Raw genomic sequence first — 24909 nt, 5'->3', positions numbered from 1 at the left:
CCGTTGTGTGCTGGGAACACTCGGCTCCCAGCACACAGCGGGAGCCAATCGGCGGGCGCGGCGCATGCGCCGTAGGGAACCGGGCAGTGAAGCCGCAGCGCTTTACTTTCTGGTTCCCTCAGCGTGGATGGAGGGGGGAGCAGCAGGGTGACGAGCGATCGCTCGTGCTCTGCTGCGGACGGCGCTGGACTCCAGGACAGGTAAGTGTCCTTATATTAAAAGTCAGCAGCTGCAGTATTTGTAGCTGCTGGCTTTTAATATTTTTTTGGGGTGGAACATCCGCTTTAAGTTCCTCTTTAACAATGGGCTAAACAGAAGTGAATATTTAAAGGCACTTTTCTAAAATCCAGCTCCCCTATGTACCAATATACCATTCATGTACCTTGGTTGCAGAAAGATAAAAGCTTTCTTTGATTTTGAGTAAAAGGCCTTACCTTAGCCCTTGGTGCATTTCTTAGAAAGCTTCATCACTTTCTGGTATGTAGATTTGGGAAGGAGTAACCAGTAAGACACAGGAAGGAGTTTACAAACTGACCTCACTAGCGCACACCCTTCACCGATCAACTATGTTTGCACAGCATTCTCGGCATCTATCCACGTGTGCATTTGTCTGTCTTCCCCAAGGGTACTTCCACTACTCTAGGTGTTAATGTGGCCTGAAAGTAAAATTGGTGCGTTTACACAAGAACATTGAGGTTCCATTCACATCTGTATGTTTCCAAATACATAAACCACAGTACCGCACAGAAAAGGCCTGCTTTGCCATGTGTTTTAGAAACACTGCAAATGTGCATCATGCTTGTGTTGTCATTACATATTAAAGGCTCACTAAGTGTAGAAAACGCACCAGAAAAATTGTGGTAACGCACTATGCTCCAGTCCAAAAAGAAAAAGGTTCTGGGGCAATTGTCGTGCGTAGGGCAGCACTGCCCTATGCGTGACGAGTGAATACGCTTCAAAGCAAACATATGCAGGAGTGTGAGATTTTGCTACATGAAGATGTGAACGAGGCCCGACAACTGAGAGTCTCCATCCACCCCCTCCTATGTACTTGCATAAAGAAAGCCATATAGCATGCAATCTGATCGCATAATCTCTGTATAATTTCATTTACCACAACTATAAAATAGGAGGATCAATCCATTCAATTGGTAACAAATCAAGCAGACCCTCCTCTAAAGGAGATTGTACAATCAGAATGTATAAGAAATGGGTGGAAGGTGGTATTGTAATGAGGAAGGTGTGGCCCAGAGTGGTGAACACACCCTATCACACCCTCTTCTGTGATGCAACAAGGAAGCAAAGGCTTCTGGGAGATGGCTTACAGGAAGTGATGGAATCAGAAAATCATTAAAAAAAAAAATCAAATAAACTGATAAGATTTTAAACCTCCTGTGGGTAAGGCAAGTAAGGCCTCGTACACACGACCCGACATGTCCGATGAAAACGGTCCGCTGACCGTTTTCATCGGACATGTCTGCTGGCAGAATTTGGTCTGATGTGTGTACACACCATCAGACCAAATTCCCCGCGGACAGAAAACGCGGTGACGTAGCGGCGACGATGACGCAGCGACGTTCGCGAACACGGAAGTTCAATGCTTCCACGCATGCGTCGAATCACTTTGACACATGCACGGGATTTCGGGCCAGTGGACATGTCCGATGAGTCGTACTGACCATCAGACATGTCCGACGGACAGCTTTCCAGCGGACATGTTTCTTAGCATGCTAAGAAACTTTTGTCCGCTGGAAACCTGTCCGCTCGGCCAGGAATCCGGTCCGCTAGGCCCTACACACGGTCGGACATGTCCGCGGAAACTGGTCCGCGGACCAGTTTCAGCAGACATGTTCGGTCGTGTGTACAAGGCCTAAGAGAAAAGCACATTGGGATGGCTGGGCCAAAAGTGGCATTGGAAAACGTTCCTATTTATTATGAAAAGTGAAATTCTGTCCCGAAAACGAAAAGGTGAACTTATCCTTTAATGTTGATGTAAACATGGTATTAAAAAAATCACTACAATCCTATAGATTAAGAATGTTTTCATGATCATAAAAACACAGCTATTAAAGAATAAGTGGATATACACCACTAACACACCCTAACAAATGCACACAAACGTGCTGATACAGCCTCTTTAGCTACTCACTTTGTGTGACTGGGAATGGTGACAACCCCTGAAGATGAACTTCTTAGTGTCACCACGGTTTTGTATTTTATGAAGCAGATCCAAGTTGATTCTTCTATAGATGCCTTGCCTTAGACCCCATTCACACCTTCGCGTTTTATCGCATGTAGCGCGACGCGAACAAACGCCAGAGGGACAAAATACAATGTTAGTCAATGGGGACGGTTCACATCTGCACGCTGATGCGCCTAACGCGCATCGCCTGTAGTCAAAAGAAGTTCCGGACCCTTTTTTGTCGCGCAATTCGCGCGATTTGCGCGTATTAGCGCGTTTTTTGTTTTCCATTGAAAGCAATGTAAAACGCCGGATACGCGCGTATTGCGCGACAACAAGCGTATGTACACGCGTTTTTGCGCCTTTGCTGCTCATATTTGAATACTGAAAATGAAAAAGAAAGTACATAATCTCAAACAGGAAGTCCCAAAATCACCATTTTGCCTATCAGTATCCCAGCAGCAAGCATGGCATCAGACCTTGGTGATACACTTTCTGTCCTGGAGACAGAGAAATTTATTAGCATGGTGAAGGAGCACACCTGCCTGTATGACATCAAGGATCCATCCTACAGTTTGAGAACAGTGCGGAGGAGGGCATGGGACAAAATTGCCTCTCAGATATATCCTAACTGGACCGAAATGGAAAATAAAGACAAAAAAGGTAAACTCCGGCGAAAAGTAAAATGAACATAAGTAGATATTATATTTGTTTTTTTTGGAAATTCAATGTTTGTATAGTCATACTAGGGGGGTGAGGAAGGGAATGTGTCCTCAATATAGTGTTCTAACCGTGTGGGAAGAGGGTAGACTGGTGGAGGTGACAGACCTGTGTCACTATCTGCAAGAGACAAAATGTGCCCGTATAATATTTGTGCTGACTGCCGTCTTGAAGTGGTTAAATAAAATATCTAGTGACACCACCTTTTGTAAGAACCTATGCTGCTACACGAGTGTCAGGCCGGGTACACACGAACAAACATGTACGGTGAAAGCGGTCCGTCAGACCGTTTTCACCGTACATGTCTGCCAGAGGGCTTCTGTACGATGGTTGTACTAACCATCGTACAGAAGTCCGCGCGTAAACAATACGCGGGGCGTGTCCGCGTCGTCGCCGCGACGATGACGCGGCGTTGACGCGGAGACGTGGGCGGGCCTCCCATTTAAAGGCTTCCACGCATGCGTCAAAGTCATTCGACGCATGCGAGGGACAGCGGGCGCCTGGACATGTACGGTAGGTCTGTACTGACGACCGTACATGTGCGAGCGGGCAGGATTCCAGCAGACGGTTTTAAAACACGTTCAGGAATATTTGCCCGCTGGGAAAAGGCCCGGCGGGCAAATGTTTGCTGGAATTCGGCCCGCTCGCGCCCACACACGACCGAACATGTATGCTGAAACTGGCCCGCGGACCAGTTTCAGCATACATGTTTGGTCGTGTGTACGGGGCCTCAGATTTGGCCGTTTGCTAGCCTTCCAATGTCCTGACGCACTATGCCCCCCATTGACACAAACAATGGGGCACTGCACTGTATTATTCAATGATAACAATGATGGTATACTATTCCACCTAGGAGGATTAGTATACCATCATTGTTATCAGTGCATCAGTACATCAGTTATGTATACAGTACAGTGCCCCCATTGGGGGGATACTCCCCTTCCTAGTAACCAACAACCCTATGTTACCACTGAGGCAGGACCTGTGAGTTATTGTTCCCATCCTGACACCATGACACCGATTTAAAAAAAACCTCAAAATAAAACAAACATGAGACTTCTTAATACATTAATAACATATTTTTATTTTATTGTATTACAACAGCATATGATGTATTCTTCAAAAAAGTACGTCAAGCATTGACAGTCTCACAAAAAAAGAATAATATTAATAATTAAATGGAATCCAGCTGCCATGGCACCTGTCCTTCAGGAGACATAAAATATGCGGCATATTGATCCCGTACATGGGAGCCCTGCCTGTTCCCACGGACACCAGTCCACTGAGCTCTTTCCAGAGTCTCAGTAACCGGTTCTTCGAAATCGAAGCCATCGCGCTGCCTCACAAAATTGTGCAAGGCGCACGCAGCTTTGACAGCCGTGACGGCATTCTGCATGTTTAACACTATGGGAGTGTGCAGAAGCCGCCACTTATTGGCAAGTATTCCAAAAGTGCATTCAACTACTCGCCGTGCCCGGGTTAGGCGGTAGTTGAATACCCTTCTCTCCTCTGTCAAACTATGCCCCGAATAAGGCCGCAGGAGGTTTGTCCCCAAAGAAAAGGCCTCATCACCCACAAAAACACTTGGTAGTGGAGGGCCATTTGTGCCTGGGAGAGGACGGCATTGTGGTAGGTCAAGATCATCTGATCGCAGCATTTGACCAAAGTTCGAGTTTCCAAAGATGGTTGAGTCCGCGCTGCTCCCATATGACCCAATGTCTATGTAAGTAAAACAGTAGTTTGCATCTGCTACAGCCATCAATACAAAAGAGAAATATTTCTTGTAATTGAAGAATTCACTTCCACTTCTCATGGGCTTCACAATCCTAATGTGCTTCCCATCTATTGCTCCGACACAATTAGGAAAGTTGCAGCGTTGCCAGAATACCTCCGCAATCTGTGCCCATTCCTGTGCAGTAGGTTTCTTGAACACTACCTCCTGGAGAACCTCCCATATAGCAGAGCAGGTGTCACGTATAATATAACTCGCTGTCGACTTGCCTATACGGAAGGCATAATGTAGACTTCCAAGAGACTGTCCAGTTGATAAATATCTACAAAGAAAATAATATATATTATTTTATTTTGTTTTTGACAGTGAAACAGATAAAAGACAAATGGAAGAGCTTTCGTGACGCCTATGCAAGATACATGAGACTGGTAACAAGTAACAGGAGTGGATCGGCGGCATGTCACATCAAAGAATACATTCATGCTAAGGAATTGGAATTCTTGAGACCTTCATTGAGTTTGGCGAGGTAAACTATTATCTGTACTAAGGACAGTGAGCGCAATTGGTATACAAAAGTTATAATAATTCATTTATATTTTCAGGACTGAAAACAGCTGGGAGGAAGCTGCTCCGACCGCCCCTGTCGCGATGGATAACAGCAGCCGAAATTCGTGTGATGAGACACTGGAGGGTCTGGAGCCGGAAAGCCAGTTGGCCAGTTCATCTCAATCTACGCCGGCAACACCTCTGGGAGAGCTGCAGACAACGCCAAGGCCGGTGCCGCGTGTAGCTGCGAGGGGGACCAAAAGAAAAGCTCCGGAATCAGACCCCAATGTGACAATGATGCTACAGATCATGTCAGAAATGAAGGACAGAATGGGTACTAATACTAATACCCCTTCATACGGAAACAAGTCGGCCCAATGTTTGGCGGAGTTAATGGACAGGGTTCCCAAAAGCCTACAAGCCGATATGCTGGCAGGTACCATACGGTACATCAACACATTTATTCCACCTGAAGAACCCTACCTATCCCCAGAACCACCACCACCGTATGGCCCCTATGCTAACCAACACCCGCAACATCTGTCAGCACCAACACTTCGTCACTTCACAGCACCACCTTTTCACAGCCACCTACCTCAACACGCACCACCTTACCCGACTCAGACGCCCACACTTTCTACCCACCCTCAACTACCAACACCACCTTCTGCATACACTTCCTCAACACTCCCTGATCCGCCTTACCTGCATACGCACACTTCGACAATGTCACCTTACAGACGCCCACAGACGACACCTTCTGCCTACCATCCCACGACTTCACAAACATTTCATCTACCTCCACAACCTCCTACTTACCCTTCTCGCACGACATACCCTTCCGATTACACACACCTGCCTACACTCCCACCTTACAATCCTCAACCTACACCAACACCACCACCACCACCACAACCACCAGCAACACCACCATCACGTTGGCCGCATGGTACAACATCTAGATCTGATTGGTCTAGTTTTGGCAAAGCCATAGACGCTGGCATATCGGTGGATGACCCAGGGGAATCCCCAAGTTTCCAAAAACTGTAATGTTGTGTTATCAGACTCTAGTTCAACTGCAGTCAAATTATTTGTTTTCTATGAGCTACGTTAGCTTAAAGTTTGTTTTTTGACCAAAAAATAAAAAAAATTAAAAATAGGATGAATATAGTTTATAATATACTTCCTAAAAAAATAAAAAAAATTGGACCTTGTAAAACGTGTGTTTTTTAATATTAGATGCATATACAAATATAATATTATTGGGTAATGTATGCAATAGTGTTTGTAGTGTTTGCTTTCTGCCTATCACGGAGGCCCTCTCGTCCGAGGACGAGAAGGCCCCCGTGATGGACGAACACTGAACACAGTGCCTCATAGGACGCTGAATGTTCCGCCTGTCACGGAACAGAAGATGTAGATGGCACGTCTTTTTGAAGACACATACGGGCAAGATTCGCAAAGGTAAGGGCACGGTCTGAATGGGTCAGGTCAGGACATGTAATGGGGCACAGTCTGTCATGTAATGGGGCACAGTCTGAATGGGTCAGGTCAGGACATGTAATGGGGCACAGTCTGTCATGTAATGGGGCACAGTCTGAATGGGTCAGGTCAGGACATGTAATGGGGCACAGTCTGTCATGTAATGGAGCACATTCTGTTATGTAATGGGGCACATTCTGTCATGTAATGGGGCACATTCTGTCATGTAATGGGGCACAGTCTGTCATGTAATGGGGCACAGTCTGTCATGTAATGGTGGCACCGTGATGCGAGTCATGAATAGTAGGAAGGGGGTAGGTAGTTATACGGTGAGTATAGAATTTTGTTATGGGCACTAGAGCATCATTTTGGAACTTTTTACCTCAGTGTGATGATAAGTCGCTCCACAGGGGGTATGGAATTGCGGAAATAGGTGTCCATCCTCTGTAATCTACCGCTGAGCAGTTCTAGCAACTCATCAAAACTGTTAATAAAAATAAAAACGTTTTTTAGTGGACATGGAAAGGTACAATGTCAAAAACAATGAATACAGATAATTTTTACAAACCTTTTCATAGACATTCTGGTGTAGTCCAGGAATTTCTCCTCGTGCTCTCGGAGATCTTTATAAAGGACCCAAAACTGTCCTGTTTCTTCCCGACCGGCAATAACAGGGTGGATCCAATATCTCCGTGCCCTCTTCCTTCTCCTCTGTCCCTGGTATAGCATATACGAGGTGGCAGTGACTGCTGCCATCATACATGCCATCTCATCGTCGTTCATTTTGGAATGGGAAGCACAATGATGACCCGGAAGAGGTATATTCACACAGGAAGAGGAAAATAAAAATCCTAGGATAGCAACAAGTGATGTCAGGGATTATCATTTTTCCTATTGGATTATAAGAAAAAATACGAGGAACAAAAACGTCGGTAAACGCTGTATGCAAACGCGCGCATACGCGCGCATACGCGCATATTCGCGCGACAAAACGCCGGAAAAAACGCCAAAAAAAACGCCTGAAAACTACGCTATTGCCTACGCCTAGGTGTGAATGCAGCCTTAAGCAGTTGTGATTTGAATACATTTAGTATGTGTTAATGCTAGGCTGGAACCCACCTAAGCTAAGGTTTACTTTTCTGGGCTTTTTCCATCAGACACTTGACTGCTTCAACCTGTTGCTGAAAGGAGGTTCCAGTAATCATAATGGAAATTACAATTCCAGGTTGTTCTACGGCAAAAGGGAACAACAACAATGTGCAGAACATTTTGTTTCAAGTGGTTCTAAGGGATTTTTACCTTCATGCATGTGCATAAAGCTAAAAAAACCTTCAGAATGCAGCCCCTCCAATACTTACCCAAGCCAGCGATAAGCACGAAAGTGGCTGCTCTCTTAGGTCTCTGCCTTCTCATTGGCTTAGAGATCACAGCCAATGAGGGCCGAGTCCTGTTCTGTGTGTCTTATGGACACACAGAATGGGGCTCGGGAAGGGAGCACGCACAAGTGCCCCTATAGCAGGTGGCTTGCTATGGGGGCACTCAGAGAAGAGGAGGAGCCAGGAGCGCCAGTGGGGGACCCGAGAAGAGGATTGGGGTTGCTCTGTGCAAAACCACTGCACAGAGCAGGCAAGTATGACATGTTTGTTGTTTTTTACAAAAAATAAAAATAAAAAAAATAAAATGTACCTTCAATATAATTTTAGGAACGAAACAATGAAAACACAAGTCACACTCAAAGTAGTAGTATGTGGCAGCTTCTAATTGCCGTGATGGGCAAGACCTGTAAACCGTCCCACATGTGACAACCTACAGGACTATCTGTGCCAGAATACCAACTCAAAATCGTGCAGGAATCTGGATCTTTGCTGCACTGTAAGCAGTGCCTAACTTTGACCTGTCCACTGTCAAGCGGTCTGTCAAAGTCATTCAAGGGAACACATCATTTACCTGCAATCCACTGCTTTGCTTGTAAACAAACACAAATCCAAAGTCTAATTTATGCTGAAAGTGGCCTAGCCTAAAAAAAGTGCCCAGAGTAGAAACAATGCTGTAGTGCAGGTGTCAGACTGCTAGCCCCAAGGCTGAATATGGTAGGTGCCCATCAAGCTCTCAATAAAAAGACGTCACAGAGAACCCAGTGTGTCACAATAGTCTCCTCACCCACCTACACATCACCCCCCACAGTAGTGTCCGCTGCCCCCTTAACATCACCTCCCCCCCCAAAGCAGTGTCCTCTGTCCCCTCCACATCACTCTTCCCTCCCATTGTAGTGTCCTCTGTTCCCCTCACCCACTGTAGTGTTCTGTACCCCCCAAATTCAATGTCCCCTTCACATCCCACCTCAGAAGTGTTCTGTACCCCCCCCAACAGTGTCCTCTGCATTATTTACATCACCCCCCCCCCCCCATAGCAGTGTCCTCTAACCTGCCACATTCACCCTCCGCTCCAACTGTAGTGTCCTCTGCTTCCCTCCTCCACAGTAGTGTTCTGTACCCCCCAAAATGCAATGTCCTCTGTCCCATTCACATCCCCCCACAGAGGTGTTCTGGACCCCCCCCAAAAGGCAGGGTCCTCCGCTCCCCCACCCCTGAAGGCAGGGTCCTCCGCTCCCCCACCCCTGAAGGCAGTGTCCTCCGCTCCCCCACCCCTGAAGGCAGTGTCCTCCGCTCCCCCACCCCTGAAGGCAGTGTCCTCCGCTCCCCCACCCCTGAAGGCAGTGTCCTCCGCTCCCCCACCCCTGAAGGCAGTGTCCTCCGCTCCCCCACCCCTGAAGGCAGTGTCCTCCGCTCCCCCACCCCTGAAGGCAGTGTCCTCCGCTCCCCCACCCCTGAAGGCAGTGTCCTCCGCTCCCCCACCCCTGAAGGCAGTGTCCTCCGCTCCCCCACCCCTGAAGGCAGTGTCCTCCGCTCCCCCACACCTGAAGGCAGCGTCCTCCGCTCCCCCACACCTGAAGGCAGTGTCCTCCGCTCCCCCACCCCTGAAGGCAGTGTCCTCCGCTCCCCCACCCCTGAAGGCAGTGTCCTCCGCTCCCCCACACCTGAAGGCAGCGTCCTCCGCTCCCCCACACCTGAAGGCATCGTCCTCCGCTCCCCCACCCCTGAAGGCAGTGTCCTCTGCTCCCCCACCCCTGAAGGCAGTGTCCTCTGCTCCCCCACACCTGAAGGCAGTGTCCTCCGCTCCCCCACACCTGAAGGCAGCGTCCTCTGCTCCCCCACACCTGAAGGCAGCGTCCTCCGCTCCCCCACACCTGAAGGCAGTGTCCTCCGCTCCCCCACACCTGAAGGCAGCGTCCTCCGTTCCCCCACACCTGAGACAGGGACAGGTAGGTTGCAAAAGTAAATTTAACTTCTCTTCCACGAACTGCTTTGGTCCCCTTATTGGGTAACAGTCACTTTAAAACAATGCCCTGTTTTTACATTAGTCCAGAGCTCTTCTGTAGGTGTGAAATGGTTCTCCAGATTGAAATGACATTTTTCCTATGGAGCATGTTGTATGTGTGTTTAGACACATTTATGAGCGTTTTTTCTCCAAAACATTAAGTACACCTAAAATTGCTAGCCGCATTTGTGTGCGTCAAGCATTTTTGCTGCCCGAAAGCTCCTCACAAAAACAAATCTGTATTTATTTTCAGCCTCTATAAATATGCCTGTAAATATCCAAATGTGCATGTGTATGCCCAGTGTGCAGCAGGCCTCAACCATACACAGTAACAGTAGCTACAGTACATACACTACAATAGGTGCTACAGTAGTAGATACTAAGAAATTCAAAATTGTACTTGATATATCAAGTATACACGCTGATTAGGTTTTAAAGAAAACTCCAAAACCTGGACAAAGTGTCATTGCTTATAAGCCTAACACTACCTCCAACAAAGAAACCGCTAAAGAGGCCGAGACGTGTGTATTGCTGAATACCAATAAGCCCCTCCTAGGGGGATCCAGAGCCTGTAATTACATGTATTAGGTAGCAGAACAAAACAGGCTAAAATCTGACAGCAACAACATGACACCCGCTCTGCATGCCACACCATCAGCTGCTACTGAATTATTAATGAACTTTTATGTAAAACAATGATTGAGATGTCTTAGAGATCGGGCGCACAAAGTCCCTTTGTTTCAATCGCACATTAAAAGCACAAAGCCCAATTGAGGAATGGGGAGCAACTAAACTTTGAAGGAAAGTCTATTGTGATCCCTGGCTATTCTGCATGGACAGGGTGAGTAAGGAAAGTTCCTAGACAGGTGGTAGCGCTGCACCTTGGCATTAAGGGAAGCCGCCTTATTCACAGACTGATCAGGTTACACAATCATCAGCTTATGAGTACATGAATACTACAAGTGTAAGCTTATGTAAATTGTGGTCAGGCAAAAAGTTTGAAAGTTTACAAATCACAACCTAATTCTCCTTCCTTATTTTCAATACGTATGACTAGACGGGGAGCAGCACAGATTCAGATTGTCAAAACATTGACATCTACAGCAGAGGATCCTCGTGGGGTTTTTTTGTTATGCATTTTTGGGGTTGGTAAAAATAATAATTTTTTATGTTTACCAACAAAAGATAGGGTGTAAAGACAAAATATGAAAAACTTAAGATAAGATGGACGTTGGCAAGTAATTTAGCAACCTTGTCTATAGTGGTGGGGTTGAAAGAGGGAAGTAATGGCTGTACCTGTGGGCATGAGGTGTGAAGCGTAGAGGGTATCTGAACAGTAGAGATCTCCTCGCGAATTGTATTAATCTTCTGTTTGAAGTGATTGGCAATCTCCTGGGCGGTGAGCGAGTTAGTGGGTGGAGGCAATGAAGGAAGAAGGAGAGAGTTAAAAGGTAGAGAAGAGTTGACTGGGACGAGATAATAAGTTTTTAATGACAGTGTTTAAATAGGTCTGCTTGGCAGTGAGGAGGCTGGAATTGTAGATTTGGAGGGCAGATTTATACTGGAAGAAGTCTTTCTGGGACTTAGTCTTGCGCCACTGGCGCTCGAGAGCACGGCTGTGTTTTTTCAGACTTCTAGTATCATCTATGCAAAAAAGGGAAGAGATCGCGCTAAGTAAGTGATATATAAACAAAAAAAAGTGACATAAAGTTCAAATGAATAATAAGTCCCGCCAAAAAGGCACGTAAATAAATTCTCCCAGGTGATGAACTCAATCCACAAGGAAAAGTGCTGGACAGAAAGATCCTCCACCAACGAAATAAAAGCCTCTTACCAAATATAATTGATCTCCGGATTAAGAGAGATCAAACAGCGCATAAGAGGCATAGATGGATAATATCCCATAGACAGCAACAGACAGCAACAGCGATGAAATCCTGGTTACTGTGTCTTTACAGATGCATCTCTCGATAGGTCATCATTTCCAGTGGTAAGGTGTTTCCAAACAAAACGAGCGCCGTGCTCGTGTTCCTCCCGTTAGGATGTGTGGGGTCTGGTACTTCCTGTCCCTACACGTGGCGTTTCATCCCCTGTTTGCCAGGGTTGAAAGGGACGGGACGTTATTCTGCATGTAGTGAGAGGGCCCAGACTGTCCAGTGATGCTAGAAGTGAAGTGTTGTAGACAGAAGTGGCTAGGTTGGGACAGGGGTGCAATTTTGTCATAGAGGTGGTCAGTCACAGAGTATAGAAGAGAAGGGTTGAGATGGTGAAGGTTTCTATGAATAACCGTTAGGCATTTGGAGGGAGAGAGTGAAATTAATAAGGTAGTGATCAGAGAGGGGGTAAGGATAGTTAGAGAGGTTGCATGGAGTGAATAGGTGGGAATAGACAAGGTCAAGGGTATTGCCTTCGGAGTGAGTAGGAGCGTGTATCCATTGCTTCAGGTCAAAGGAGGAGGTTAGACTTTAAATTATTAACATAGAGATTGTAATATTGATTCTCGCTTCAAATCACACTTTATGGTCAAAGTGCACACCCTTGCAAATTATTGTGCTCTGGTTCACAAAACCAGGTCTACAAAGATGTTAATCAAATTTGGTGTGGAGGAGCACAAGTGGTCTGCACAAAGCCCCATTTTCAACCCTATAAAACAACTCCAAGAAAAACTGGAATGCAGACTGTGAGCCTGGCCTTCTGGTTCAACATCACCAACAGACCTCATACATGCTTCTATGGGACTCCAAACCCATGGGGAAAGCCTCCGAAGTAGGAACAATGAGCAAAATAAAAACTGACAGGGGATCTAACCCCTCCCCCATATTTTTTTTTTTTTATGAAAACTGGACTTTAAGGCAATTCAGTGTGCCGTTTTATTACATGTCTTCTTGGTAAAACTGCAGAGTATAATGCATGCAACAGCAATATGTATTGACACACGTGGACTAAGGCTACATGGGTCGAATCTCGAAATAAATTTTATTTTGAAAATCTTATCTAAGAATTTTCGTTCGTATTTCGCACCATTAGTGGGCTGTAGCAACAGCTAATTTTCGTGCGGCCATCGAATTTGAGTAATCGGACATGTTGGACATTTTTTGAAAAGCAAATGATTTTCTAATCAATGCTGAGAAAATCAAGCGCGAAATGTAAAATCGAAAAAGAAATGCGCATGGGAAAGGAAAGAAAAGAATATTGCCAGCCACGAAAATTATTTTCTGTAGCAACATGTGGAATTGAAGACTTGGTTAGTCGAATTTCGAAATCAATGGTGGCATCATCAGACCAAAAAACACACAAATTTTCTGATTTTCAAAAGAAAATGCTTTCGAAATTCTACCATTTATGGCCAGCCTAAGTTTCACCAATGATGTCCAAGATGGATTAGGCCTTTGTGTTCTCTATAATTGAGTGAGGCCTTACTAAAGACAGGTTTGTGCATTGCTGATGTAGTGTAAACTATGCAAGCATCCCCCTTATCGCACTGAGGGATCTTGACTTATTAGAAACTCCACCAATATAGTAGTCATGTAGGAATCCTGCACACTGAGTGCAGTACTGTAAGAAAAAATGCCAAGGAAGAAGCTTTTTCCACCTACTTCCAACAACGATCCAATCTACTCCTACATGCTGTGTCAATGTTTTACAGCTCCTTGGAGTGCAGGGTAATCCCAGTGACACAGCAGATTATATTTGACCAAGAACACAAGAGCACGTTTTCACGGGATGCGTTCTGTACAACAGTGAACTACTCCACGGTCTTTATAGGTAAACTCTGCACAACTGGGGACATAGGTGAATATAGGACATATAGCACAGGAAGCCTGTTGAATGTTCATATATGCATTTTTGTGAAATAATTAATCCTAGCTACAGTTCCACTTTAATAAAATCGAAAGTTATCCTGGTAAAATGATACAAGTTACAAAGATAGCAGTCTCAAATCTAGGGTTTCCAATAAAATGGAGGAAATCGGTGGCTTGGAGTAGGAAGTCTAATATTATCTGAGAATAAAACTAAGCTTTGAATCCCCAGAGAATACAAATTCCTTAACATTTCTTGTGCTTTCTAAAGAGTATGAATGGGGTAAAACGATCATGGAAAAGGCCATCGCAAAGTTGTTCTTCTAACTCAGTATCTGGATAATTGAGTTTCCAGTAATCTATGCCAACATAAACATTTTCTAAGAAGCCACACCATACCAGAATAGATAGGAAGTCCTCCATTCTGCACCTTTATGGTAATTGTAGATTTTGAAAGAAGCAGCACAAAATGTTACAGCATTGGTGAAATCAAATGCATTCCCTGACTCTGCTGATAAGTCAACTGCTGTGAAAAGCCCACCACAATTAAGAGCAAGAGAATAAAAACCGCTTTGTAACAAAATAGTCACAAGGGCAGCACATTTAATGGGGAATAGGAGTTTTGTTCTCAACTAAAGGTAACATATCCTTTAGAGGCTGTTAAAAAAAACAAAAAAAACAAAAAAAAATAGTAAATCACAATTTAAAGTTGTTGTAAAGGCGTAACCCCTGAACTTCCTCTTTTGGGGTCCCCCCAACGATGATCTCAGCTCCTCCTCTGTCTGCCACCATATCAAGCCACTTGCTATGAAGGCAGATGTGCAAGCTTAATCCCGAGCCAGGCTTTATGCATCTATTGACACACACTGTGTGGCTCAGCCCTGCTCTCTCCTAACTGAATCTGACTGACAGCAGCAAGAGCCAATGGCTCCCATTGCTGCCTGTCAGTCCCTTTTTGACCAGTGAGGAAGGGGAGAAAACTGCAGCCAGGCACGGCGCTGGATAGATCCAGGTGTACAGTATGTGTATGGAGCGGGAGGGTCCGAAAGTCCTAAACATTTTTTTTTACATTAAAGCTCAACCTCACCCATAACAACTTGATAAAAAAATGTTCTTTAGCAAGGAACATACATTCCACATTAATAATTATGCTACCAAAATTAGTGTGCTATAATTTGCCTCCAGCATTGCTCCTGTCTTCTTGCCGGAGGCTGCCATTTTGCTGAAGCCCAGAGCTCCCTGCTGCATGAAAACTTTAGGCTGTCAGCAGATTGGCCTCTACAAATTCAGCAAAGTGCCTAAATTTAGAAATCAACTGAGCATGTGCAGAGTAGGGTTAGGAAGTGCATTACTGGATGTTAAACAGTATAGACCTTTATTTTTTATGTTTTACATACCTATAACTGCAAAAAGGGGCCAGCCTGAAGTCATCTAGGAGGACTTAAATTTTCTGACTAAAGTTCCACTTTATTGCAGGAAATCCATTAAGGTAAAACATGTTTTAGCTTTAGAACCACTTTAGCCAAAGTAGAAAAGGGCATTTGTGGAAGGAACATATACAAAGGGTTCAGAGTCTAAAAACACGCGTTTACTGCTTTTCCTTACCTGGTCATTTAAAAAGGGCCTGGTATGAATTTTAGGGGGATTCAAAAATGAAATCTGGCATCAATCATATTGTCCAGCGATGTAGAACCAGCGTTAATCACAATGACACGTCACCACCCAACAAACTTGCTTCACCGCACTACTGCCACAAAGTGACAGATCCCTGACTGGCTTCTGTATTTAAACATATCATCAGGGGATCCTGGAGGGAATCCCAAATCCCGTCAAACCAAGCATGCTATTAAAGGCTCGGTCCACATATGAGCCGCATGCGGCTCACAGCAGGGGTCCGGTGCGTGCTGGTTTACTGTTTCTGGTCAGATTTCAGCCCAAATTTTAGGCTGAATTCAGACCTGAAAAGGACCAAAAGACACACCGGACCCACTGCAGAGATATGTCAACCAGCTCCATAGAGAGCTGGTCAAAATCTCCTGCTATTGCAAATCTTTTATTTTTCAACTCCCAACTCTTTTGCAATGGTCCTAAATGCCCAGAAAAAATAGCAAGGCTCCCATAAACTTTAGTATGGTTTGGGGTTCATGGGCTTCAAGTGAACCAAACTTGCTTGGCTCACTAATCCCTAGCTGCATTTAGGAGTTTTGAATTAACTTTTAAACGAGGCAGTACAGAAAAGCCAGATAGATTTCTACCTTTCCTCTTATTCATGGGTTCTTCCAGCTTTGATTAAAAAGAAGAAGAATTTAATAAAAACTTCATCACCCCACATGGATTAGATTGCCCTTTGCCTTTCCCAAGTGTCTTTTTTTAGATAATGGAACATAACAAAATTGTGAGGTAAGAGATCATTTGCAACACAAATCACTTCCTGTCCAGAGATCCCACTGAACAATACCAGACAGAAGTAAATGAGAGATACCAAGGGAAGTATAGCATGCTGCAATAAAGGCAAACAAAAAGACAACTTGAGAGAATAGTAACAAGGCCAGCTGCCAGCTTCCCCATGCCCTTGATGCAATGGACTTCGACAAAAGCCCCAGGCAGAAGTTAAGAAATGAAAGAATGAGGGCAAATCATGCAAACATGCCACAAGTATAATTTAAGATATTCTCCGTCACTTAGAACACGCTTTCGGTAGATAAAAACATGCAGTGCATGTTATATTATCATTTCATGGTAAATGTAATGCAAGGAGATATTATCAGAGCAGCTGTTTGACTACAATTCAAGCATCCCCTGCAACCGTCTGGAACCCTTTGAAAGCCACCCTATGACAGAAAAGGTACAAATTTACCATTATTTCATTGTATACATACATAGATCGCCTTTTTTCAGAAACTGCAGATGTTAAATTCTGCTGTTTGTTCATTTGTTTAAACTGCTAATGCAAAAATTAACACCAAAAATGATGAAACAAGGAAAACTCCAAGTACATGCAGCATGAGAATCCCAATTGTGATATCTCCATTCACAACTCCATGCCCAGTGATGTCTTATACAAACATATGCAGGGTGAGCTTGCTTTAAAGCGGAGGTTCACCCAAATAACATCTATATCAGACCAACTTCTTTATACTTCTAACATGTACAGTCCGCATTTATTTTTTATTTTTTTTAGGCTGTACATACCTTATAACCTATATTTTCAATCCGGCTTCCGGGTACTTCTCCCCGCGGGAGTAGACGTTTCTATGCCGAGGAGGAATGTCACTTGGGAGGTCGCCCAGATGATTGATGTCCTTTCAGAAAAAGTACCCCCCAGCGGATAAGGCCCTGCCCCCCGTATTGCGTAGGCGCGTCACGAGTCACAGCGTTTCCGAAAGAAGCCAAACATGCAGAGCTGCGAGTCAGCTCTATACAGCGCCTGCGCAGTCAGCTCTATGCGTCTCCTAGTCTGTGCACAGGCGCCGTATAGAGCCGACACCGCAGCTCTGCATGTTCGGCTTCTTTCGGAAATGCCATGACTCGTGATGCGCCTACGTAATACGGGGGGCAGGGCCTTATCTGCCGGGGGGAAACTTTTTCTGAAAGGACGTCAATCATCTGGGCGACCTCCCAGATGACATTCCTCCTCAGCATAGAAACGCCTTCTCCCGCGGGGAGAAGTACCCGGAAGCCGGGTTGCAAATATAGATTATACGGTATGAACAGCCTAAAAATAAAAAAAATGCAGACTGTACATGTTAGAAGTATAAAGAAGTTGGTCTGATATAGATGTTATTTGGGTGAACCTCCGCTTTAAGTAGTTTGTGATCTCAAGGAATTTCATGAGTGCAGTTTATAAAAAATATAAGTGGGAGTAGTTGAAGCAACAATGGGCAAAGTAAGGTCATTAAGGGGCTGTTTCTCACCATGTATGGAGTTTCTACAAACATCTATTTTTAATCTTTTTTTTTAATCTGCCTTTATATTTCAAGGTAAGCACGTTTTTTTACAGCAACATTTTGTTTCATTTGCTCCCACACACCCATACACATACTGATAGTCAACAATTGTTCACATCCAAGTTCGATCTAAAATCTACAGGTAACCATTAGGTACAACAAGCAACCTAAACCAAAATAAATAACTCCAGGGGCACAGTAAAAAAAACTATGGCCAAACAAGCATAAAGAAGCTGCTTAATGGACACATGTGGCTTTAATCAAAAAAACAGTATAAAAACTTTAATAATTCACAAAAACAGTTGGCAACCTGGCTCCTGGGATTTGTACAGCTACTCCAATGTTCATTGGGTTACAAGTTGTGAATGTTTGAAACACTCTCTCACAATATCTTATACTGCAAATACATTATAACGTCATTGTCTATGGAGCAGAATGAGAGTTCACTGTATAGAATGTTTCTTGGGATTCATTATATAAACCACTGCTGGCTCCTAAGACAATCCTATCTTTAGAATTTATTGACCAGCTGGAAAATTCTTCTATTCACAGCCATCACATGATCAGTTTTCAACTGACCAATCATTTTCATCAAGAGAATAAAATTGATATTCAAATAGAAGAGCAGGCATTGATTACTTGCCCACATAATAGCTTTAAATCGATGTGACCTGACATCCAGGAAGATTATAATACTGTCCAACCAAACAACTAAAGTGATACGTGGATTTAAATTTAGCCAGTTCAGCTAAATCCATGTATGGACAGGCAGTTGCACACTAGTCAATCTATGGAACGACTCTGTGTACAACCAACCAGTTGGATAATTTTCTCTCAATCAGTGCTGCAGTCTATAGCTGGCGGTACTGATGAGTGTATTCTGATGGCAGGGAAAGTGTATCACTGTGAAAATACAAAGACTCCGTGGGAGGGATTGCCCCATCCACATCGAGTGGGTGGATGGAGGAATCAAGTCATTTTCTTGTATCCAACCACCGGTGGCATCTAAACCAAAATACAATCCAAAAAAGTAATTTTCTGCATTTAACCAAAAATTTCTGGAATGAGACTGTAGTCTCTGAGCCATCAATCAAGGTAAGGGCATGGCAGTGAAGTATATATCAAGGCTGGAGGCAACCCAGTATTCACAGAGCTGGGCAGATCATGTAACACCAAGGCCCCTTTCACACGAGAGGTCTGATTGGGTTCGCCTGCCCGTTTTTCAGATGGGGCTGAGCCATTCTCCTTTGTGGGCAGTCAGATGTAAATGGACTTTTATACCCAGAGACCTCTTCTCCAATCAGGAAAAAACAAATGGAAAGTGCTCTGTTCCCCTCCTTCTGGCCAGATCAGAGGGCAGTCTGTTTACATTTGACTGCCCATAGAGCAGAGTGGGCTGTGTCCGTGTCTGCTCTGCATAAGCAGAGTGGACACAGACCTGTAATTCGGCTGCTCTACTTAGCTCAGCAGGGGGATCAATGGACAAATCCCCTGATGAGAAAATGCGGATCCGTGAAATGGGCCTTATAGTGAACACACACACACACACACAGTAGTGCACTGAGCTGTGGAGGGGGCGGAGTGAGCCATCTCAGGCTCTCAGCAGCTCACTTAGAGGCTGAGACGGGTGTCAGTCTTCAGTCCACTCTCTGCTGAAAACGGGTCACAGGAGTGCAAAATGAATTGCACTTCTGTGATCCAAAGGAGAAGCCCAACCAAAACAAGCTTTGGGTGAACTTCTCCTTTAATGTGCATTATAACCTTGCAGTGGTGGAGGGGGATGGCCACTGTTAGGCGCAATTCACACCTATGCATTTTAGTGCCTTTTGCAGATTTGCACTACAGAAAGTGTTCCATAGGAAACCGTGTTCAAATGAACTGTAGTGCAAATCTGCAAAATGCACTAAAAATGCAAAAGTGTGAATCAGACCTTAGGGTGTTTTTATTTTCTGGTTGGAGTTTTAACGACATTTGCCAAGGACAATGGTACTATCCCATGACAATAGTTGAATCCACTTTTAGCTGTACAATGCTCTACACGGTGTCGATCTTGGTCACAAACAAGGCACATACACAGAATATATAAAGAAAAAGTTATACTTATTTTACACACAAATAAAAGAACTTGAATTCGTCCTTGATAGGTGTTTCTTTATCTAAGTAATTTTCATGCATAAAAACTTGCAAGAGTCATACATTTATGCCATAGCTTGGAACACAATAATAAATCAATATGAAAATATGCATAAGCTCCACAATAGCAATAAACCAAGTGGAAATCTTTATCCAATTATACAAACATGTTGCTTCCAGCCTAAGATGCATGTGGGTGTAATGAATGTCTATTCATCATGAAGAAATCTAAAACATATTAAGATGTAGGATGGAAGATTTAAATAGAATGTGCACGGCAGAGCTGAATGGCAGTGACAGATCCGCATTTACTTTTTTTAACCTTCTTGAACTATGTTCCAAAAATCTAACTCTGACCTCAAAAAACCCAAGCTCTCTTTTTTCTACACGGTCTTACCCACACAAGAGGGCCTGAGGATGCACACTTTAATTACAAACTCCATACTAATACACACACAGTGGATAGATAGACACACACAGTGGATAGATAGATAGACAGACACACAGACTTTTTTTTCATAGGCCCCTCATCTACACACGAGAGGCTCCAGTGTTTATAGACAATTTGCAAAAAACAACATTTTTGTTTTCTCGGAATGCAAGGAGGGTGAGCTTTAATGCCCACACTCCATACATATGCATCCATGGAGGTCGAGGTATCCGTGTTGACAGCACACTCACTGCATGCTCCCAGCACAGTGACTGAGCTGTCAGACAGCTCTCAGTCTAGTTATGATGGGGAGCCGCTGGCACAGGCTGCCCATCATGTGATCAGGGAGTCCATCATGTCCCACTACCCACCCCTGCAGGAAGGGGTTCATAAGCTCTGCTGTAGGCTCTGAAGCCCAGAGGCTTTGCAAAGTTTTGGTGGTAGTAAGCCTCCATTCTTAGGTCCACATCTCACCTGGTAGCCAAACCTCATTATTGGTCTCAGCTGTCCATAAGCCTTTATAAATGTGAGCTGGCTAATGCTCAGGGCTCTCCCTTCTGCGCTGCGATATGAAAAGGCTGACTGCTATTAGAAAACTAAAGAAGTACAAAAACTTCCTGTACCCTGTTAGGAACTCATGTAGATCAGTTAGTGGCTCGGTTGAGCAGATGTTTTTCTTGTGTTACGATATAGATTTGTTGTACAAAGCCCTCCTACATTGGTTGCTACCTTGCTGAAAAAAAGCGCAGAATAAACCTGCGGTGCCTGGGTCTCCTGGGCATTTTTTTTTCTTTACAGATTTTGTTCATAAAGAATACTTCCAGCTTCAAATGCACAAACCAACATACACCAAATCCAAAACAGGTGTATATTTCCAATATGGGCCTTTTGGGGTGGGGGGGGGGGGACTTTAAAGTGTAAAGCAACTTTCACTGAAATAAAATTGTGAATAAGCCTAGGTTCACATTGGAGCGATTAGCGGCAATGACACGGGTCCAATCGGTGCCATTTTGTGGCACTGCACCGATTTGCAAAAGTAGTTCTTGCACTACTTCAATATACATCGATGTATGAAGCCACACAGATGTCTATCAAGTAGCACCTGAAATCGCGCTGACTTTGCTACTTTGAAATCACGCTACTTCAAGTGAAGTAGCGCAATTTCAAAGTAGCATCAATGTGAACCAGGGCTAAGGCCCCTTTGACACGTTTTTCAGGTGGTTTAGCGCTAAAAATAGCACTGCTATACCCGCCTAAAAAAATCATGCCCTGCAGTGTTCAGTGTGAAAGCCCGAAGGCTTTCACACTGAAGCGGTGCGCTAGCAGGACCGCTCCAAAAGTCCTGCTAGCCGCATCTTTGGAGCGATATAGGAGTGGGGCAAACACTTCCCACTTCCCAGCAAACACTTCTCACACTGCTTATGCTACTGATCTCAGCTGCCCTACCTATGTCCCTATGTCACTACAAGACTAGGACTGAATGTGTAACATTTAACAGTCTCAGAGGGCATTTCCCCTCATTTTAGCTCTTATATCCTGTTGTGTCTCAAAGCCAAGAAATGTAAGGTAACATTCCCAATGAAGCAGGACTAATTCTCTCAGATAAGGCCAGTTCAAGAAAAAAAATACACAACATTCCCTACTCTATCCAAAAAAAATTGCTCGATATTTATAAGCTGTTAAACTCTCCAACATCTACCAAAGCTTAAATATATTTTTTTTGGGTCAATTGACTCTTTAAATGATAATAAATAAAAGGAATCTATCTCTCACTTTTTGCTGTAATGGCAAATTTCTTGCACTGGCCGTATTAGAGAATTAGTCCTGTGGAAATATTCAATCTAATCCTCTTTATTATTAATTTATGGGCTAATACTTACAGGAATGTATCTTTTTAAGATGCTGGCAGAAAGGCTCTTTCTAAAAATAACTTCATTTAGAAATATCATGACTTGTCTGCGACTTAAGTTGCCTGCTGCAGAGGAAGACACTTCACAGCCATTTAGGATACAATATTGATTAGGGCAGAAGCATTAGATTTTGGAGATGCAGCAAGCTAATCAATACTACTGAATATGCAAGAGGCAATGCACTGCACAAAATCAAATGATAGTGATGCATATAGACAAAATAGATATTTGTAAAAAACAGAAAAGAAATGGCAATGACAATTCACTTTGCATTCGCAGAAATGTAGCTTTTCAAGTGATAAAATATTATTCCTAATATATCATATATTGACGTATATAATTCTTCAATATGGCTCCACTTTAGCAAAGGGGCTAGGCGGATGTCAGGAGGAAAGATTAACCTCTTCAGCCCTGAAAGGTTTTACCCACTTCATGACCAGGCCATTTTTTGCATTACTTTAACCACTTAAGCCCCGGACCTTTAGGCAGCTAAATGCCCAGGCCAGGTTTTGCGATTCGGCACTGCGTCGCTTTAACAGACAATTGCGCGGTCGTGCGATGTGGCTCCCAAACAAAATTGGCGTCCTTTTTTTCCCACAAATAGAGCTTTTTTTTGGTGGTATTTGATCACCTCTGCGGTTTTTATTTTTTGCGCTATAAACAAAAATAGAGCGACAGTTCTGAAAAAAAAATGCAATATTTTTTACTTTTTTCTATAATAAATATCCCCCAAAAAATATATAAACATTTTTTTTTTCCTCAGTTTAGGCCGATACGTATTCTTCTAACTACTTTTGGTAATAAAAAAATGCAATAAGCGTTTATCGGTTGGTTTGCGCAAAATTTATAGCGTTTACAAAATAGGGGATAGTTTTATTGCATTTTTATTCATTTTTTTTTTACTACTAATGGCGGCGATCAGCGATTTTTTTTTCTTGACTGCGACATTATGGCGGACACTTCGGACAATTTTGACACATTTTTGGGACCATTGTCATTTTCACAACAAAAAATGCATTTAAAATGCATTCTTTATTGTGGAAATGACAGTTGCAGTTTGGGAGTTAACCACAGGGGTCGCTGAAGGGGTTATGTTTCACCTAGTGTGTGTTTACAACTGTAGGGGGGTGTGGCTGTAGGAGTGACGTCATCGATTGTGTCTCCCTATTAAGGGAATGACACCATTGATGCAGCCGCCACAGTGAAGCACGGGGAAGCCGTGTTTAGACACGCGGCTCTCCCCGTTCTTCCGTTTCGGGGACCGATCGCGGGACCCCAGCGGCGATCGGGTCCGCGGGTCTCGAAGCTTCGGACTGGGTCGCGGGCGCGCGCCTGCGACCCACGGCTGGGTAGATGTAAACGACGTGCCGGTACGTCGATCTGCCCAGCCGTGCCATTCTGCCGACGTATATCGTCGTGCGGCGGTCGTTACGTGGTTAACCAAAACAGGACCTTGGGTCCTTTCAGACTCTGTGTTTACAAGTTTAAAGCAGTTTTTTTTTTTTGCTAGAAAATTACTAAGAACCCCCAAACATTATATATTGGTTTTTTTTCTAACACCCTAGAGAATAAAATAGCGGTCATTGCTATACTTTTTGTCACACCGTATTTGCGCAGCGATCTTACAAGCGCACTTTTTTTTTAAAACTCACTTTTTTTAATTAAAAAAATAAGACAAACATGAAAGTTAGCCCAATTTTTTTTATATTGTGAAAGATAATGTTACGCCGAGTAAAATAATACCAAAATATATCAAGTTACAGAGGAGGTCTAGGGCTAGAATTATTGCGGTGGTACCTCACTGGTGCGGTTTGAACACCGTTTTCATATGCGGGCGCTACTCACGTATGCGTTCACTTCTGCACGCAAGCTTGTTGGGACGGGCGCTTTAAAAACATTTTTTTTTTTGTTTTCTTATTTATTCTACTTGATTATATATTTTTTAACACCATTTTAAAAAAAAATGGGTAAATTTGTATGTAAACATTCCTTGTAATAGTAAAAAGCATGACAGGTCCTCTTAAATATGAGATCTGGGGTTTAAAAAGACCTCAGATCTCATATTTAGACTAAAATGCATTTTTTTTAAAAAAAACTGTCATTTGAAAAAATTAAAAATGTGCCTTTAAGATGCATGGGCAGAAGTGACGAAGTGGAAGTGGAGACGGGTGGGGGCCATCTTTCCCTTACTCCTATCCATGGCAAGCAGCAAGAAGGACCCGATCGCCTCCGCCGCTACCGACGGCTCTGGTAAGCGGCGGATATTTGTTCTGCTACATATTTTTGGTAAACAATAAATAAAACATCCTATTAAGAGTATATTGATTGGTTTGCGCAAAAGTTAGAGAGTCTACAAAACGATGGGATAGATTTACGATTTGTTTAATTTTTTAACTAGTAGCTACGATCAGCGATTTTTAGCGGGACTGCGACATTGTGGCAGACAAATCTGACACCAATTGATGCCAATACAGTGATCAGCGCTAACAAAATGCACCGTCATGGTACTAATGACACTGGCAGAGAAGGGGTTAACATCAGGGGTGATCAAAGGGTTAAATGTGTTCCCTGGGAGTGCTTTATAACTGTAGGGGGGTTGCTGTGACTGGGGGGGGGGGGAAGACAGATCTGTGTTCCTGCTTAGCAGAA

General features: G+C 43.9%; 3 protein-coding genes across 3 annotated transcripts in view; 1 reads left to right on the top strand and 2 right to left on the bottom strand.

Moving 5' to 3' along the window:
• DIP2B (disco interacting protein 2 homolog B) overlaps nucleotides 1–24909 on the bottom strand; it is a 323774-nt gene that overhangs the window by 274404 nt on the left and 24461 nt on the right. The gene's annotated exons all lie outside the window — the stretch shown is intronic.
• Nucleotides 3635–7630, bottom strand: LOC120929402 (protein ALP1-like). Its single transcript, XM_040340807.1, has 3 exons — nucleotides 7231–7630; nucleotides 7045–7146; nucleotides 3635–4956 (listed from the first exon to the last, which is right to left on the bottom strand). Exons 1-3 carry the CDS (start codon nucleotides 7443–7445, stop codon nucleotides 4077–4079), a joined length of 1197 nt encoding a protein of 398 aa, XP_040196741.1. The 5' UTR covers nucleotides 7446–7630; the 3' UTR covers nucleotides 3635–4076.
• On the top strand, nucleotides 4948–6356 carry LOC120929403 (leucine-rich repeat extensin-like protein 5). The gene is made up of 2 exons (XM_040340808.1): nucleotides 4948–5160; nucleotides 5237–6356. Exons 1-2 carry the CDS (start codon nucleotides 5054–5056, stop codon nucleotides 6228–6230), a joined length of 1101 nt encoding a protein of 366 aa, XP_040196742.1. The 5' UTR covers nucleotides 4948–5053; the 3' UTR covers nucleotides 6231–6356.

This window comes from Rana temporaria, chromosome 2 (assembly GCF_905171775.1).
Source record: "Rana temporaria chromosome 2, aRanTem1.1, whole genome shotgun sequence".
Taxonomy (NCBI): Eukaryota; Metazoa; Chordata; class Amphibia; order Anura; family Ranidae; genus Rana; species Rana temporaria.
Note: the sequence above shows the minus strand (reverse complement) of the source record. Positions and strands in the feature narration are given on the sequence as shown.

Excerpts from the sequence above, each read along its gene's own strand:
- LOC120929403 (XM_040340808.1), top strand. The coding sequence starts at position 5,054 with ATGAGACTGGTAACAAGTAACAGGAGTGGATCGGCGGCATGTCACATC. Across the intron at positions 5,161-5,236 it reads CCTTCATTGAGTTTGGCGAG|GACTGAAAACAGCTGGGAGG; the intron begins GTAAACTATTAT and ends TTATATTTTCAG.
- LOC120929402 (XM_040340807.1), bottom strand. The coding sequence starts at position 7,445 with ATGAACGACGATGAGATGGCATGTATGATGGCAGCAGTCACTGCCACC. Across the intron at positions 7,147-7,230 it reads ACCAGAATGTCTATGAAAAG|TTTTGATGAGTTGCTAGAAC; the intron begins GTTTGTAAAAAT and ends TTTTATTAACAG. Across the intron at positions 4,957-7,044 it reads CGACTTATCATCACACTGAG|ATATTTATCAACTGGACAGT; the intron begins GTAAAAAGTTCC and ends TTTTCTTTGTAG.